At 44.3% G+C, this 15,926-nt stretch overlaps 1 protein-coding gene across 1 annotated transcript in view; it reads right to left on the bottom strand.

Moving 5' to 3' along the window:
* The window catches only part of NPLOC4 (NPL4 homolog, ubiquitin recognition factor), a 53,072-nt gene that overhangs the window by 9,515 nt on the left and 27,631 nt on the right, over positions 1 to 15,926 (bottom strand). The window contains exons 11-12 of the mRNA XM_028714172.2: positions 13,772 to 13,898; positions 12,618 to 12,778 (exon numbers count right to left, since the gene is read on the bottom strand). Of these exons, the coding sequence (XP_028570005.1) occupies positions 12,618 to 12,778; positions 13,772 to 13,898 (288 nt within the window). The remainder of the gene's footprint in view (positions 1 to 12,617; positions 12,779 to 13,771; positions 13,899 to 15,926) is intronic.

Raw genomic sequence — 15,926 nt, 5'->3', positions numbered from 1 at the left:
GGCTGCGTTTCTTTGTTTTTCAGTGTAGACTATGAAAGACAGAAGCCACTCACCCCTGCAGCAAATGCATATCTAACCAAGTAAGGTTAAGAGTTTTGTAGTAATATGAAATAACTTAAGTCTAGAACAACTAAAGATGCCTTACTACCAACAAAAAAGTAGGTGTGATGCCAAGCCTGATTTAGCATGCCCTCCCAATTCACCCCCTCATGGAGTTACACAGATGTCCCATCTAGCACAATTATTCCATCCTAGGTTTGGACAATTGTACTGCCCAGGCAAACCAAGTGCTCCCCCCATCTCTCAGCCATCCTTTGTGCAATATAGCAGGGAGATATCTCTATGTGAACTAGGCTTACTGAAATGGTTATTAGTGTTAACGAGGCAGCAATTTTTGAAGGCTCTTTTAAAGGGGGGGGTAGGTTGGGGGAGCAAGGAAGAGAGCTTCTGGTTCTCATATACAAACTGACCTTTCAGGACTTGTTCCACATTGCACTGTAGAACAGATTGTACTGTTGGTCACATATTTTAAACAGAACATGGGAATCCTCCCACACCTCTACAGATTTTACGCCCAGGACCAGTGGTCAGGGATGATGGGAATTGTAGTCCAAAACCAGCTGGAGACCCAAATTCGGGAAACCCTGGTCTAGCAGATCAGCCTGGACTGTGTTGCCTTTGCATTCCAAGACTTTGCCAATCCAACTGACATTTTGACAAGCTGCCCTGTTGAATCCAAAAACCTTATCCTTCAAATAAAGTCTCATTTTCCCATCCCTCTGCAGTTTCAAAAAAAGGAGAAGCCCCAAGCCATCCTCTCTGAAATCAGGGGATAGAAAACGCACACAATCTGACAAAGCCTAAACCTGTTGCGCTCTGTCTGATGAATTGAACACAAGTTCAATTATGGGGGGGTGGGGTGGGAGATGACTAGCATATGTTCATTAATCACAAACTGACAATTAGACCTGATTTATGTCAAACACACCGAGCTCAAACACTGCTTCAGAAATAAATTCGTAAGAACAGACACTTTTCATTAAAGATTCTGCAAGTGGGGGTTGTATTTTCCACCTAAATCACCACTTAACAGGATATAAATCATTCACTCAGACCTATATAAATTATACATTTGTAATTTCCAATCAGAGACCTTACATAAAAGTTTACATTTGCTAAGCTTCCAAAAGCAAAATGTGACTATGAGACAGATCCCAAGGACAAGTACTCGGACACAGCTGTCAATCTGCATGTTTGATTTATTGCCAGGAAGATTGAGGGAGGGTGTAGACACACACACACACACACACACACACACACACACACACACACACACGCCTCCATTGCGAGCAGTAAGAAAGGGAGACAAAGTCCTAAGATTGACATTTCTGATGAGAACTGCTAATCAATACTTCAAGATGCAGGCAAATGCTTCGGTCATCACTACAATATCTGAAAGCTACAGGTTCAAATTTTCATCTTTTTCTTATTTAAGACTGTTGCCTTCTTACCCAGAGAACTAAGAAAAATCCAGATCACACTGAATTTCTATGTACGGTGAACTTAACCCGTTCCAGAAGTCCGTTCAACGCCTGAAACTGTTCAAAAACCAAGGTGCGGCTTCTGATTGGCTGCAGGAGCTTCCTGCACTCAAACGGAAGCTGCGTTGGCCGTTCGGCTTCCAGAAAACGTTCACAAACCAGAACACTCACTTCTGGGTTTGTGGCATTCAGGAGCCGAGTTGTTCGGGTACCAAGGTACCACTATATTCAATTTTTGAACAGAACACTTCTGATATTCAACAAAAGAGGTGGCCAGGAGCACACTGTGCTATGCATGTATGAAAAGCCATTTCTCACTCTGCAGGTAACCAAGTGGTTCCATGAGCAAGAGGTGAGCACCATCTCAGCCCCATTGCCAAGCCAAGGTAACAAGTGAGCTAAGCAGCTGAGTTTGGCAGCATGGCAAGGAGTCAAGGGCAGACTACTACCCCTGCCAATATTTTTTTCTAACAAATCCCAACCTCCCAAGTAAGCTTACTTAATAAAGGCAGCAGATCGGGGCTGGGGGCTACCTAGTGTATTACACAAAATGTCACATTTATGCCTATCTGCCTGCTGAACAGAAGTTGTGGGTGTGTGCTTGGTGTGAGCTCATTCCTTCGGGGCCAAGGTAGCTGACCCAGAGAGAGGCAGAGAAGTTGCTAGATGAGGCCCCTTGTGGGTGAGATAGCTCTGTCCAGGACGACTGTTTGCCTGCTGTCACGGAGAATGAGGGTCTTAGGGAAGTTTCTCTGTACCTCATGCAAATTGCGATACAAATCCATTTCAGAGCAACAATTTTTGGGCAATCGGAAAACCCTCTCCTAGATTGACCAAGGTTTGCTCCTCAATTTACTGATATGAAACTGTGGGGTGCTCTTTGGTGAATTTTCACCACGTTCCCAAATGGGGGGAGGTGGTAACACTTCTCAAAATTAAAAATTCCAAAGAACAAGCAACAATGAACATGCCAAGTTTCATCAACCCAGTTTGTGTGTAAAGATGACTAGAAAGATTCATGGAAAAAAGCAGCTGTTTATATATAAGTGGAAACACGCAGCATATTATTAATTATCACCGACCTCTCTCACTGTAGGAAAATCCATGGCATTTCCAATCAGACACCTGCCCAAAACATGATAAGCCTGTAGGCATTCTTTTAAAGAAATGCTGATTATAGAGGAAAAACTCACAGATACTTTTCATTTCTCAAATAAGACAGACTGTTTGGTGTTGTAATATCTTCGGCAACAAGCCCAGGGGCTTGAACCTTTAGATATCTTGAGCTCTAGCAGGAGATATGGGAGGAGGATGGAATTTTTCTGATGGAATTTACTAGCTTAAAAGCCAATTTCTTTTTTATGGGCATGTCTTCACAGCATTTATTTGGGGAATCTTGCGCTTTTCTACAGGAGCAGTCAGTACTCATTGTGCTCCACAGGATTTCATCCCATGCCTCTTCCCTTTTGGGGGCCAGGGGGTAAAGGGAGGAAAAGGCGCCTATGCCTTTTCTAGGGACACTTCCCATACTTCTAGCTCTACATTGCAGCATTCAGCCAGCAGAACATGATGAGCAGCTGTTCTACGCGCCAGCCCTTAATCTTGAAAAGGCTGCAAAGAGCAAGATCAAATCCAATGAAACCAACTTGTAGATCTGCCCGTGCAAGAAACAACCTGCTATATATACCACCCATATAATTAGCCCACCTGGAACGCATCTTCAAATCCAATTAAGTTCTAATATGCAGAGACATTTTTCCCCAGCACCTGTTGACTTTCATATTTCCCTCCAGGGATTTAAATGAAAAACACTTTTTACACTTTTTTTAAAAAGTCCAGTTACTAAAATCTGAATGGCATCCCCTATCGATAAAACAGAACCTTCTATCTTCTCCACTGCAAGTGGTATTTGTAAATCCTGCCCCTAAAAAAGAAAGAAAGAAAGAAAGAAAGAAAGAAAGAAAGAAAGAAAGAAAGGGACTCATGACCTTCGCCACACGCACACAAGCTACTGTATTAGCAATTTACTTTTTTTATAGGCCTTAACAAACTTCGGTTGGGAGACAGTGAGGGAAACAATACCTTCCTTGCAAATATTTATTTGGGGACTGATGGAATGAAATGTGCAGGGTGCTACAGACCTGGTTTCCAAAGAGAGCTATTTGCCACCAGAGATAGTACCCTCATATAGGGGTTCTAACATCTACCCTTGATTTGCTTTTGCAAGATAAGGAAGTGGGGGCATTCAGTTCTTACCCAAGCTTTCCAACCGCACCTGAATACTTTAAGCAAGGAGAAACGTCCTATTTTAACCCCTCTCTTGAGGAAGAGCTCTGGTACAAATTCAGCAGCTGGTCTGCAACATTTCTCTGTATTGCCGACGGGATATTTTTGCCTCTTGCAGAATCTTTAAGCAAGAAGCGAATAGGCAAAAGCAGCGGGATGGAATGCTTCAAGGTACAGGTACCGATTGACACTATCATGGTGCCTCACATCTGCTACTTCAATTGAAGTAGAACAGTACAGTGGAAAGAACAAAGACAGACAAAGCAAGAACTTGTGTGGGGTTTAAGTATTTTATTTCAAGATCCAGCATTGTACAAATGCGTGGATTGTTCTGAAGATACAGTCCTTATAACTGATCACTCATAACCAAAATGTGTAAGCAGAGCCGGTCAATCTTTTCAATATTATAAAGATTGCCAATACGTGGCCACTAGCATATCTGGGAAAGGAGTAAATGACAGCAGCAAGCAGCTGCTACAAGAGAACTTCCTCTACCCAACAAGCCGAGGCAAGAAATCTCTGAACGTCAAGGATGCATCTATGACTAAGGCCCTTGGCAAGCCCTTAAATGCAGGAGTGTTGCTGTCAAAGCTATTGGTGGGGGCAGGAAAGAGAAATGCTCTATGAAAGCACACTGTCAGGAGGTAACCCTTTATATGAAAAAATAATTAAGATTTAGAGATTAGAGGACAGCAGCAGTGCTGGGGCTTTGATCTATGGCTGCAGGAAAGGGGGAAAAACCTGCCTTGCTGGGTCATATCAAGGTCCAGATTTCCAGCCGCAACAGCTAAATGGCTTTGGTAGCTCACAAGCAACATAATATGGTGGCAGCCACTTCACTGTCTCCAGCATCTGGTAAGCAGAGATGTCATTCAGCTAACGTGGCTCACAGCTGTGAACAGACCCCATTTCGGACCTACAGTTGGACTTGAATTATACTAAATTGTAAGGCTGCGGGCAGGATGGGTCTCCTTTCAGTTTTTGTGCCATAAATTTATTTTTTTTTACTATAATCCATGAATTTGTCTAACAAATGTTTAAAAGCCCAGTGAGTTGCCATCACATCATTCTGCAACAATGCATTTCGTAAGCTAAAATTACGCACTGTGCAAACTAATGGGTTGGCATTGTGATACTTCCTGTTTTATTTACTTTCCTAATGAACTGCATGTGTCGCAGCTGCAGCACTCTATGGTGATGAAAGGCAAAAATGGGGTAATCAGGATTATAGATGACTTAACACTGGGACTTTGTTGGGCTCCCAAATACTCCCCATATGTAAGTGACTGAGGCTACAACCCTATACAGACTTATTTGTGGGGGAAGTCCTACTGAATTCCGTGGGGCTTACTTCTGAGTAAGGATTACATTCCTAGAGTCTTAACCTTGCTATATGTACCTTATCCTGAATTAAAATGCACACACATAAACCTCAGCTACACCTTTGGTCTGGAAGCAGCATGCTTCTGCCACCCTGCTGCTTCAGCTGGGAGAAGTTTTCACAGACCCCAGCGAGAAGTGACAGGGCTGCTTGTTACCTGGCTGAGAATGGTTGCAACCGATTTGACAAGCCAAAAAGCACCTGCCCGTGATTGAGGAAGCCCTGGAAATAGCAATGTGGTTTCAGTCTCCGACTCCCAGATAGCCTGGAGTTTTAGCAGGGATTGGGCTACCTAATAGCACACATGCAGGAGAGTGGGCGGGGGTCCTTAGCCATAGAAAAGGAGACTCAAATTATGCTTAATATATGAGAAATTGTTTCCTTAAGTGAACAGTCACAGCAACTACTAAACGAAACCTTTTTTTGGGAGCTTTATCAACATGCACCATTCTGTACTTACATGCAACGTGTTGCAAAACATTTAAAAAATTCCAGCTGCGGAAGTACAACGCGTTGTCCAGCCTGTCTGGGACCACCATCCTGTCCGCAGTGCCTTGACACAACTACATGAAAACTTTCTGGGCTGATGAAACTACCTATCCCCAGCACAATTAAATGTGCAAGTACAGATAGGCGATACAGGTCGGTAGACAGTAGCACTGCAGAGAAGGAGGGAGAGGCATGTGGAATGACAAGCTGAAATGTGAGTCACCAGGGTCACTCTTCCACATGAGAGAGGAGTTGCACTGAGAATAAATGTGGGGAATAAATAGCCCCCATTCTAGTGCCGGCTGAACTGGCAATCCTGGTATTGGCTAGTTTTCTGCTTTCCTCTTAAAAATGAAATAAGAAAGTAGCGAAGTGTATAAATGGGTTATATTGGGGCCAGAGAAAGTAAGTAGGGGGCAGAAAACTAGTCTGTAGCAATGGGGTACACAACAGGCTATTTGGAGCTAGAAAGTAGATGTTTCATAAGCAAAAGGCAAGCTGGGAACTAGAAAAGTTGATGAGAACATTTCAGTGGATATGTCACTGGAAATCTGGCATAAAGAACCCTGTACAGCTCTATAAATAAGGGGGAGTGGGAAGAGGCTGGACAAATATCATAAGCATTTTCTGGGCAAAGGAATCCTGAGTATTCTGAATGATTCCAACAACCAAGAAAGTATGTGCTCGGCGTCTCATGTCCCTGTCTCAAGGCAACATCAACAGAACATCAGGATTCTCAATTTATCCCCAGACTGAATTAAAGGCCTCGTACATATCAAGTGCTCATAACTCAACAATACCCAGGAGTCCTGGTTTTTTAGAAGAAAACAAGTACCAGGCAGCTCTTAATAGAGAGTGCTTGGCCTTCCAGTATTGCCACTGGAATGACTTGACAAGAGGAAACCTGATATGTCATACTAAAATCTAGCAGCTGGCAATTCTTTAGACCAGCGTACCATACAAAGCTGGAGCGACAGTCTAAATGCAAAACCGTATCCAGTTTTTCAGTCTGTAAAAGAACGATGCAAGGGGCAAATGTCTATCGGTAACACAAGTGTCCTCAAGTGCCTTTCATCTTCTACCAACCCCAAACATTTCCTGGACATTAGAACATCAATAACAACATAACTCACTGGAAAAGATGACATCTTTGCATTGGTCCTAAGATCGTATGTATTTTTCAAAAGTCAACAAGGGAGCAGAGTCCTGCAAAAGCACTAAACCTTTGCTACTCTGCTTCAAAGGATCCATAAAATTCAGATTCCCCTTTGGATTCTCCCCCCCCCCTTTTCTTTTTTGGCACGCTGCATTTGATGGAATGTTGAGACATCCATGAAATAAGTCTAGAGCTGGAGTCCTGCGGTGCAGCAACCAACTTCAAGAGCCCGAGACTCACAGGGGTGCCCAATAAGATGACAGCCAGATAATGGAAAGTCAAACTTAGCAGACTGGCTGGATGCTGCTTCAGGAAGAAGAGGAGGTGTTTGAAACACCCAGAAACATAAAAACGGAGAACTGCTCTCCATTAATGCAAATTGCAAATGGATGAAAATGCCAAATTTTAAAGAGTGTTCAGCTCTCACGGCTTCCAGTGATTTCATCTGACTATGCTATGATAACTAATGCCAATATATTTTAGGAAAGGAGATCTAAAATTTATAGACATCTAGTGTTATGCGAAATGTAAGTCAAACAACATCTGCTTGTCAGAAGTTCTCCCCCAGCCCTATAAAACCTCTAGGCTTGGTCTCCGTTGACATTCGATAAAGACCTATGAAAGGAACACAGCATATTATTCAGCCTGGAAATTCTCTTATTCAGACTCGCAAGGGCAAAATACATTCCAAGCTTAAGTAAGTTGGAAAGAGGAAACTGGCTGAGATAGGAAAGAATTGTCTTCTAAGATAGCATACTCAAGCCTCCTACATTCTTGAAAATAATGCAATTAGCCCTTTCTCTATTATAAATGGTTAACCTAGCAACTCTTATTTCTGGTGCTACATGAAGTTGCAAATACCCTGCCTGCCCACATCCAGCTGAAAAGCAGAGAAATGTACTTTTATCAAGTAATTGATATACTACATGATGCCAAACTGCTTCTAAGCAGTTTATAAAGCATAAAAACCCATTACAGATTACTCAGGTGTTGGATGATTGATAATGATATAAAGGCTGCCTTAATTCTTAGCTATCAGACTAAGTTCAAGGTGCTGGAATCGGTGACAAAGCCCTATACAACTTGAGACTATGATACCCAAAAGACAGTCTCAGCCATTATGTACCAAAGCAATCACTACGATGTGCAGAAGAGGGCCTCCTGCAGATGCCATCTTATCAGGAAGCCCATTCCACATGGTATCTGAATTGGGCATTTAGTGTGGCAGCACCTGCCCCTTGGAATGCTCTGCTGTTACATATCGAACAGGCACAATCTCTGTCGTCTTTGTAACACTGGTTGAAGACTTCTTGCTTTCAGCAAGGCCTCAGTGGAAATTTTTTATTTCAGTCAGTCTCTGTACTGGATTTTAAATTGTTTTTATATCTGTAATTGTTTTATAGATGTTTGTATTGTATTGTATTGTATTGTATTGTATTGTATTGTATTGTATTGAGATGCTTCATAGGAAGTGATTAATACATGAAATAAATAACACAGGGAATCAGACTTTCCATTCCAGACACCCTCTCTATTGGTGGGTGAGGGGAGGAGGTGTTCTTCAACAGTGAGAACAGCTATTTAAACAGCTTTTTTTGTTCTGGTTCTCAAAACTCCTAATGTTCACACCAGCATTAGCCTCAAGCCCTTCACACCAGTCAAATTTCAGCATCCAGATGCAGTTAAAAGCATTGCTGCCAGTGCTGATTTAGTCTTTAAGGGGCCAAAATAAAGAGAGTGGTAAAGACATAAAAGTCTTGCACGGCCAGAGGCGTCAGAAAAATGCCTGGCTCCATAAAGTTGGAGCAAACCTGGTGCTGTTGGTTTTCCTGTTTTGGTGCTTTTTGAGATATGAGTGAGTCATACTTGTTCTCATGGGAACAAGCAATGGCTGGAACATGCCGTCATGGGTGCAACAGCCTCCGGCCCTGTCCCACAAACACGCACTGATGTGCACCACCCAAGGATGGCTCAAGAGAGAAGAAGCCTGTTATTTGCCCTTTAAGCACCTCTAGGCTCACTGAGGCCCTGCAGCCAGTAACGCACTAGACGTGTGGCTTTGATCCCAACATGGGCTTCTTTTGTGCAGCAAGCAATTGAGACAACTTCGTGGAAAAACGTTTTCCAAAAGTATAGAAACAATATACCAGGACTGGATACTTTATGCAATGAGCAAAGTTTCACATAGGCAGCGCTTCAAGTCTCTCTGATTTTACATACATCACCTCTTCTCTGCCTGCAGGAGTTTAAAGAGCATCTGTTCTCCTACCCAGCTAGACGACACAGGGGTTCAATAGCTTCTGCTGTATTTAAACTGCTGCTAACCTTGCGAGATAAATGTACTCCACATTACACAAACATTGGCTTCTTGGGGCGGATCCAACAAATTTCTAAAAGCTCTTTCATGTGAGTGCTTAAGCCATTTATATATATATGTGTGTGTGTATATATACACACACACATACACATACACACACACACACACACACACTCCAAAAACCTCCAATGCAGATCTCTCCTAATTTTCTGGAAAGGTAGTTGTGCTGGTTTGTAGTAGCTGGCTGCCAAGAGACCAACCTTTAAAAAGCTTTTACCCCAATAAATAATTTAGCCCAAGTAGCTCATTAACGTCTTCCTGTTCTGGGCATGTTATAAACCAACACTGCAGGACAACAGCCTCCCTTAGCTAAACCCCTAGCCTGGATCAAAATATATTCCTTCATCTCACAAGAATGGGGCGTTGAGTGTTAAGTGCTCCTAATACCACGGTAAGGATAGAATACGGAGAAAATAAGGCAACCTTTTGTTCTGAACCACAGGCCCAAAGGAGGGTCTGTGCAAAAAATGGTTTGCTGCAGGGATACCAAAGGAGGATGTCAAGAACGCCAGAATAGTGCTATATTAAAGGGAAATGTAAGCTTACAACACAGCCTGCAAAACCCCCAAAGCCACTACAGACGTGGGTCAGACACCACAGCAGTGAGGTGTCGCCATGACTTGTCTGCACCCAGAAAAATATTCATTCTTTACTTATACAAATGATAGCATGCATCAGTTTGGCCAGAACCTCCCATCAATCCACCTGGCGCCATGAGGGCACAGGTGGCAACTATCCAAGGCTTACAGATAGCTTCCCTCTCTGGGCCAACAGCCCAGCATCCCAGATAAGCACTGCATCAAAGTGAGCCAATAGCGTATATTAAAAGGAAGGGAATCTATGAACATATGTGAGCTCATCCTTGCAGCAACTCCCCATCAAATGGCATTTGCAAGCCTTCTGAGACAGTCTCACCTTTGGTTCAACACACCTGCCTTTTATGAAAAGAATGCTAAAATAACCTTGACAGAGTGAAAAATTCAAAACACACTGAATGGATTTCAAAAAAGAAAACATTTTATTCTCAGAACCTTTGGGTTATTTTGCTCCTGTGTTTTCTGTGAATGGATGATGCAGATCTCTTGCTTTCTGAATAAGTAAAAGGTGACCACAAGTTGTTCCTGCTAAGTTGTCAAAGTCATATGGCATAAACAATAACAATAACTCTCCCCTACTGTACAAGGCAGAAACTGAAATGTATAGAAGTATAACCAGCCAAATAAAATAAGAAAAGCCGTACTTGACGACTAAGGCTGTGCTTCATATTCTAACAGGGCCAGAGCCTACCAGAGATATTCTGGCACCAAGACAATGTCTTAACGATCCTTTATGAAGCTGTCACTCACAAAATCTGTGATAAAGTATTGTCTAAAGAGCCAGGTCTTCCATATTTATCAAGGCCCAAATGGTCCTTAAACACAGAATTTACTAAACTTTCCAGTGATTTCATTACGTTGCATCTGGCTCAAGGATTATTGAAACACTTGCCTGAATTCCAGAGTATATTTCCGAGCAGCCTGAATTTTAAAGGCTCAGTGATCAATTCAAGTGACAGCTATATAGCCAGGCAAGGTTGTATTCAAAGAAAGTAGAAGCAATGTAATTTTGAGTCACAAGCCATAGCTGGAAATTTCTGTACTGCAGGATTGAAAAGTGTAAGTGAGAACCCTACACAAAATGGCTTCACACTGTACAAGTAAACAGAAGTGGGACTGATAGCGGAGGCCTTGGTAAATTCCCATTCCAGAGTGCCACCGTCAACACTTTGTGCATTGGGTGTCGGCTGCACATACTAATTACTGCTTACAAAATGCTGCCATCTTAGGGAGACTTTTGCTGAGAGGATAAAAAACCACAATACTAAAAAAAGAAGAGAGTAATCAGATTTCAGTCTTCTAAAGTCTGCTCCAGAATTTTCTGGTTTGGAAAGCACACATAGACACAAAGTGAAGTACTGAAAATATCTCAATTTTTTTGTTTCTTGAATCACAACATATAAGGCAGACTTAAGGGCGGGGGGGGGGGGGAGAAAAATGCTGTCTGCTTGTAGTAACAAAACAGAGGAATTATTTATAACCTACCTGCTGCCCAATCTTCTGGATCTACCTATGCCTTTTTTTACATCGTTCTATACTCAAAGCTCTCATCCCCCCTCTTTCCCCACCACGAAATTCACCTTCTCTGAATCCACGTTTTCTATTTTGCTACTTGTCACTATGCAGCAACTGATGCTGCTCACCGGGTGTCTTATAAGTATATCCTACGTAACAAAAACTATTCTCGCCGACTGTCAGAAACCTGCAGCTTTTATTGCTGCATCGTTTTGCTTCACTGAGCATCTCACCTAAGCATAATTGGGCAAAGGAAACAGCAAACATTAGTCAGGCATCCGAAGTCAACAAGAGGGGTGGCAGTCACAGCCAAACACAAGTGGCATCATTAATTCAGAGGGCTCGATAGGGGGCACAAAGTAGCTTAACTCTGACTGAAGCTGAACAGGATCTGGAGTATGATAGGAGGATTTTCAAGAAAAGGGAAATTGAGCTTATTTATACAAGAAACTATTGCAAATCTGCATTTCCATACATATTGCTGAACTTCTGTTTGCAAGCTTGTGTGTGTGTGCAAGAATGCACGCTCCAATTTATACTCAATCAATGCAATAGCTTACTGTTCTGATGACCCCCTAAAACAGGCCTAGGCAAACTCGGCCCTCCAGATGTTTTGAGACTACAATTCCCATCATCCCTGACCACTGGTCATGTTAGCTAGGGATGATGGGAGTTGTGGTCCCAAAACACCTGGAGGGTCGAGTTTGGGGGTGCCTGCCCTATAACTTCAAGGTTCAGAGGTTTCGTTGTGGATCTGACAGAGACAACATCAAAAGCAACAACTGCGGAGCCATGGCAGAATCTTGACTTAGGTGGCTCCCCAATGCTGATGCACTGCTCTGAACAACACAGGCCAAATGTGCCAATGTAGACAGGAGATATGGCTCAGCAGCAACACCTTCCAATGCACAGGGCAGACAAGACAGGTTGTCTCCAGAGCTAGGGAGGAGAGGAAGGAAGAGGGTGCCAGGAGAACTGCTGCTTATGCAGCAATCAACCCAGAGAAAGATGACAGAACAGCTAGTGCACCTTTTTCTTTGACAGCTAGCTTGGGCATGAAAAAACAATAGCCTAGGCTTCCAACATCCTTTCAAGAGAAGGCTAAGCACCCTCCCAAGGGCAGAAGGAAATTCCAGACGTTAAGTACTGGGAAAGGGCTATCCTCCATGGCTTGCCACTACTGTTTAGTCACCTTAAAGAAAAGAAGAGCGTGAACCACACCCCTTTCCCAGAAATGAGAAAGGACCATATGTCAATGGAGGTTATCCACACTTGCCTTATAGAACACATCAGGCACATATTGTTCACTGCTGGATTCCTTTGCATAGCCGAGCTCTGGAGCATCGCGGCATGGCAACAAGCACTCGTCACGTACTAGAGCCATGCATTGGTTGGATACCTGGTAGCCCTCGAAGTGGACTTGGTTGTCAGGACCACCTGGGGGGAAAAAGTACCTTTAAGACACTCGAGAAGGAGAAGGTATATTTGTACACAGGTTGTAGCACACTCAAAATGGATATAAAACGTCACTGAGCCAATAAATGTAAGTGCACCAAATCTAGATTTTCTGCCTTAAGTACAAAGGACTCTTCTTCTGAGCCTTATTGGCTTAAGAGAGTTTCAAATGGCAAACAGTACACAACTTTCCAAAAGAGGATTTGTTAAGAAGTCATATAAATGACTGCATACAGTGAAGAAGTCACATGTATTTGCGCAGTTTTATACACTTACATCCGCAAATAGTTTTATTTTACTGGGTTTCCACCATTATCACAGAACAGGCCAGGCCACTGTGATTTTTATGTTGTGCTGTAGACTTTTTTTGTGTGTGCAGCACTGAGCAACACTTTCTCATACAATTAGGAGATTTCAGCTTCATCTCACACAGTCCTCGTCTTAGCAAAAGGTACCACTGAAAAGCTTTATTAAATATTGCACATGGAGGGGCATTTGTCAGGGAGATTTTTAAACCAAAGGAAAGGAAAGATGCATACTGTTTATCAGCAACTGCACCCCCCCAACCCAGCATAAGACGTAATGGGAAGGCAGAATGACTGGCTTAATTCGTGCGCACAAAAATCATACGGTTTTAACATTGTTAACATAAGCATTTCCAAATAACCCAACTTCATTTTGGGGAGGGGAAGGAGGTTTCCTCTTCAACTAAAGTTGAAAACACTCGGGCTTAAAAACAGAGATTGGGGGCAAGGGCACACATGCAAGCCCCACTGCTCCTGGGTTTGTGGGCTTTTTTTAGTCTGCAGAGGGTTCCTAAGCACATGCAGTTAGAAACCACCGAAAGCCAAAAGCACTGTTTTCTTTTACTGGTCTCAATTTCTGAAAAGCTTGCTGCTTTAATGGAGTGGGGGTGGAGGGTTATGAAACCTTTCAGGTGTTTGCAAAAGAGGTTGCATTTTGTTTTGTTTTTACCTGTAGCCACCACAGTGAAAAACTTGGATCCAAAGTGACCATCTGGGGACAGGCGGCAAATGTTTGGGTGCTGATTCTGAAAATGCCCAGCTGTGATGCACTCTTCTGCACTTAAGAAATAAGCATCCTAAAGAAGGCGAGAAGGTGAGACTGTTAAAGAGACGGAGCCATTGCACGAGCGGAATTTAAGGTAGCCCAGGAGTGCTTTCTGAAATGAAGCATGGATTAGTAACTTCTAAATCTAGCAGAGATGACCATCTTGGAAAATCATCACAACACATAGGCACTACAACCTGCAAAGCTGTAGTTTCAGCAAACAATTCCTATCATACTAGGAAAACCAAGCTTTTTAAAGGAGATTTTTTTTAAAAAATGAGAAATAAATCAGGCAAGTTTATTTGGCTTCTGGTCGCTGAACTTTTAGGACACGGGTTTTATGAGCTCTCTTTAGAACTGACAACTAAAAAATTTACTGGTTTTCAGATTCGCGGAAGTTAAGATTGCCCAGAATCTAACGAAAGTCTACAAGCTGAGGTGAAAAACATCTTGAGCCTGACATATGGTCCAAGGTCTTCATGCTCACATCTGGTTGATGTAAAGAACGGAGGTGGCAAAATTAGGGCAGAAGGAGAACCCAGACAATAACTTCCCCATGAAAGGTTAATTTCCCCAATGTGTGATCAAACTATAAAATGAATAATGCAATAGGGTGTACTTCATCATGAGCAAGCAGGTTGTTTTAGATTTCTGTCTGATTTTCACTATAGTGGAAGTAGGCAAAGCCTACTATTAGCTTATGGTACTTGGTTATGGTCACAGAATAGTAGTTGGTTGAGATACCGTATTTTTCGTTCTATAGGACGCACATTTTCCCCTCCAAAAATTAAGGGGAAATGTGTGTGCGTCCTATAGAGCGAATGCAGGCTGCGCCGCTAAGCCCAAAGGCAGAACAGGAAGACGGAGCACTGCGGAGTGCTCCGTCTCGCTGCTCTAGCTTGGGGACGGCTGCGCGCAAACCTCTCCAGGGCAGCGGGGTGCCTTCACCCCGCTGTCCTGCAGAAGCTAGCAAGGCTGTTCCCAAGCCAGAACAGCGAGACGGAGGGCTCCGTCTCGCTGCTCTAGCTTGGGGACGGCTGCGCGCAAACCTCTGCAGGGCAGCGGGGTGAAGGCACCCCGCTGTCCTGCAGAGGCTAGCAAGGCTGTTCCCAAGCCAGAACAGCGAGACGGAGGGCTCCGTCTCGCTGCTCTAGCTTGGGGACGGCTGCGCGCAAACCTCTGCAGGGCAGCGGGGTGAAGGCACCCCGCTGTCCTGCAGAGGCTAGCAAGGCTGTTCCCAAGCCAGAACAGCGAGACGGAGGGCTCCGTCTCGCTGCTCTAGCTTGGGGACGGCTGCGCGCAAACCTCTGCAGGGCAGCGGGGTGAAGGCACCCCGCTGTCCTGCAGAGGCTAGCAAGGCTGTTCCCAAGCCAGAACAGCGAGACGGAGGGCTCCGTCTCGCTGCTCTAGCTTGGGGACGGCTGCGCGCAAACCTCTCCAGGGCAGCGGGGTGCCTTCACCCCGCTGTCCTGCAGAGGCTAGCAAGGCTGTTCCCAAGCCAGAACAGCGAGACGGAGGGCTCCGTCTCGCTGCTCTAGCTTGGGGACGGCTGCGCGCAAACCTCTGCAGGGCAGCGGGGTGAAGGCACCCCGCTGTCCTGCAGAGGCTAGCAAGGCTGTTCCCAAGCCAGAACAGCGAGACGGAGGGCTCCGTCTCGCTGCTCTAGCTTGGGGACGGCTGCGCACAAACCTCTGCAGGACAGCGGGGTGCCTTCACCCCGCTGTCCTGCAGAGGCTAGCAAGGCTGTTCCCAAGCCAGAACAGCTAAACGGAGGGCTCCGTCTCACTGCTCTAGCTTGGGGACGGCTGCGCGCAAACCTCTGCAGGGCAGCGGGGCGCTGCGCTCCAAAGGCTTCAGAGATCTTTGAGGCTGGCGGTGGGGGAAAGCAGCGCTTCCCCCCACCGCCAGCCCCACAAGCTCTGGTGAATGTACCTTGAACGCACCTTGTTTTAGAGGGGAAGAACAAGAAAAAAATTTTTCCCCCTGTTCTCCCCCTCCTATGGTCTGGTGCGTCCTATGGTCCGGTGCGTCCAATGGAGCGAAAAATACGGTAATTCAC

This window comes from Podarcis muralis, chromosome 2 (genome assembly GCF_964188315.1).
Source record: "Podarcis muralis chromosome 2, rPodMur119.hap1.1, whole genome shotgun sequence".
In the NCBI taxonomy this organism is placed as follows: Eukaryota; Metazoa; Chordata; class Lepidosauria; order Squamata; family Lacertidae; genus Podarcis; species Podarcis muralis.
The sequence above is the reverse complement of the archived record's forward strand: the minus strand, read 5'-3'. Positions and strand labels throughout refer to the sequence as shown.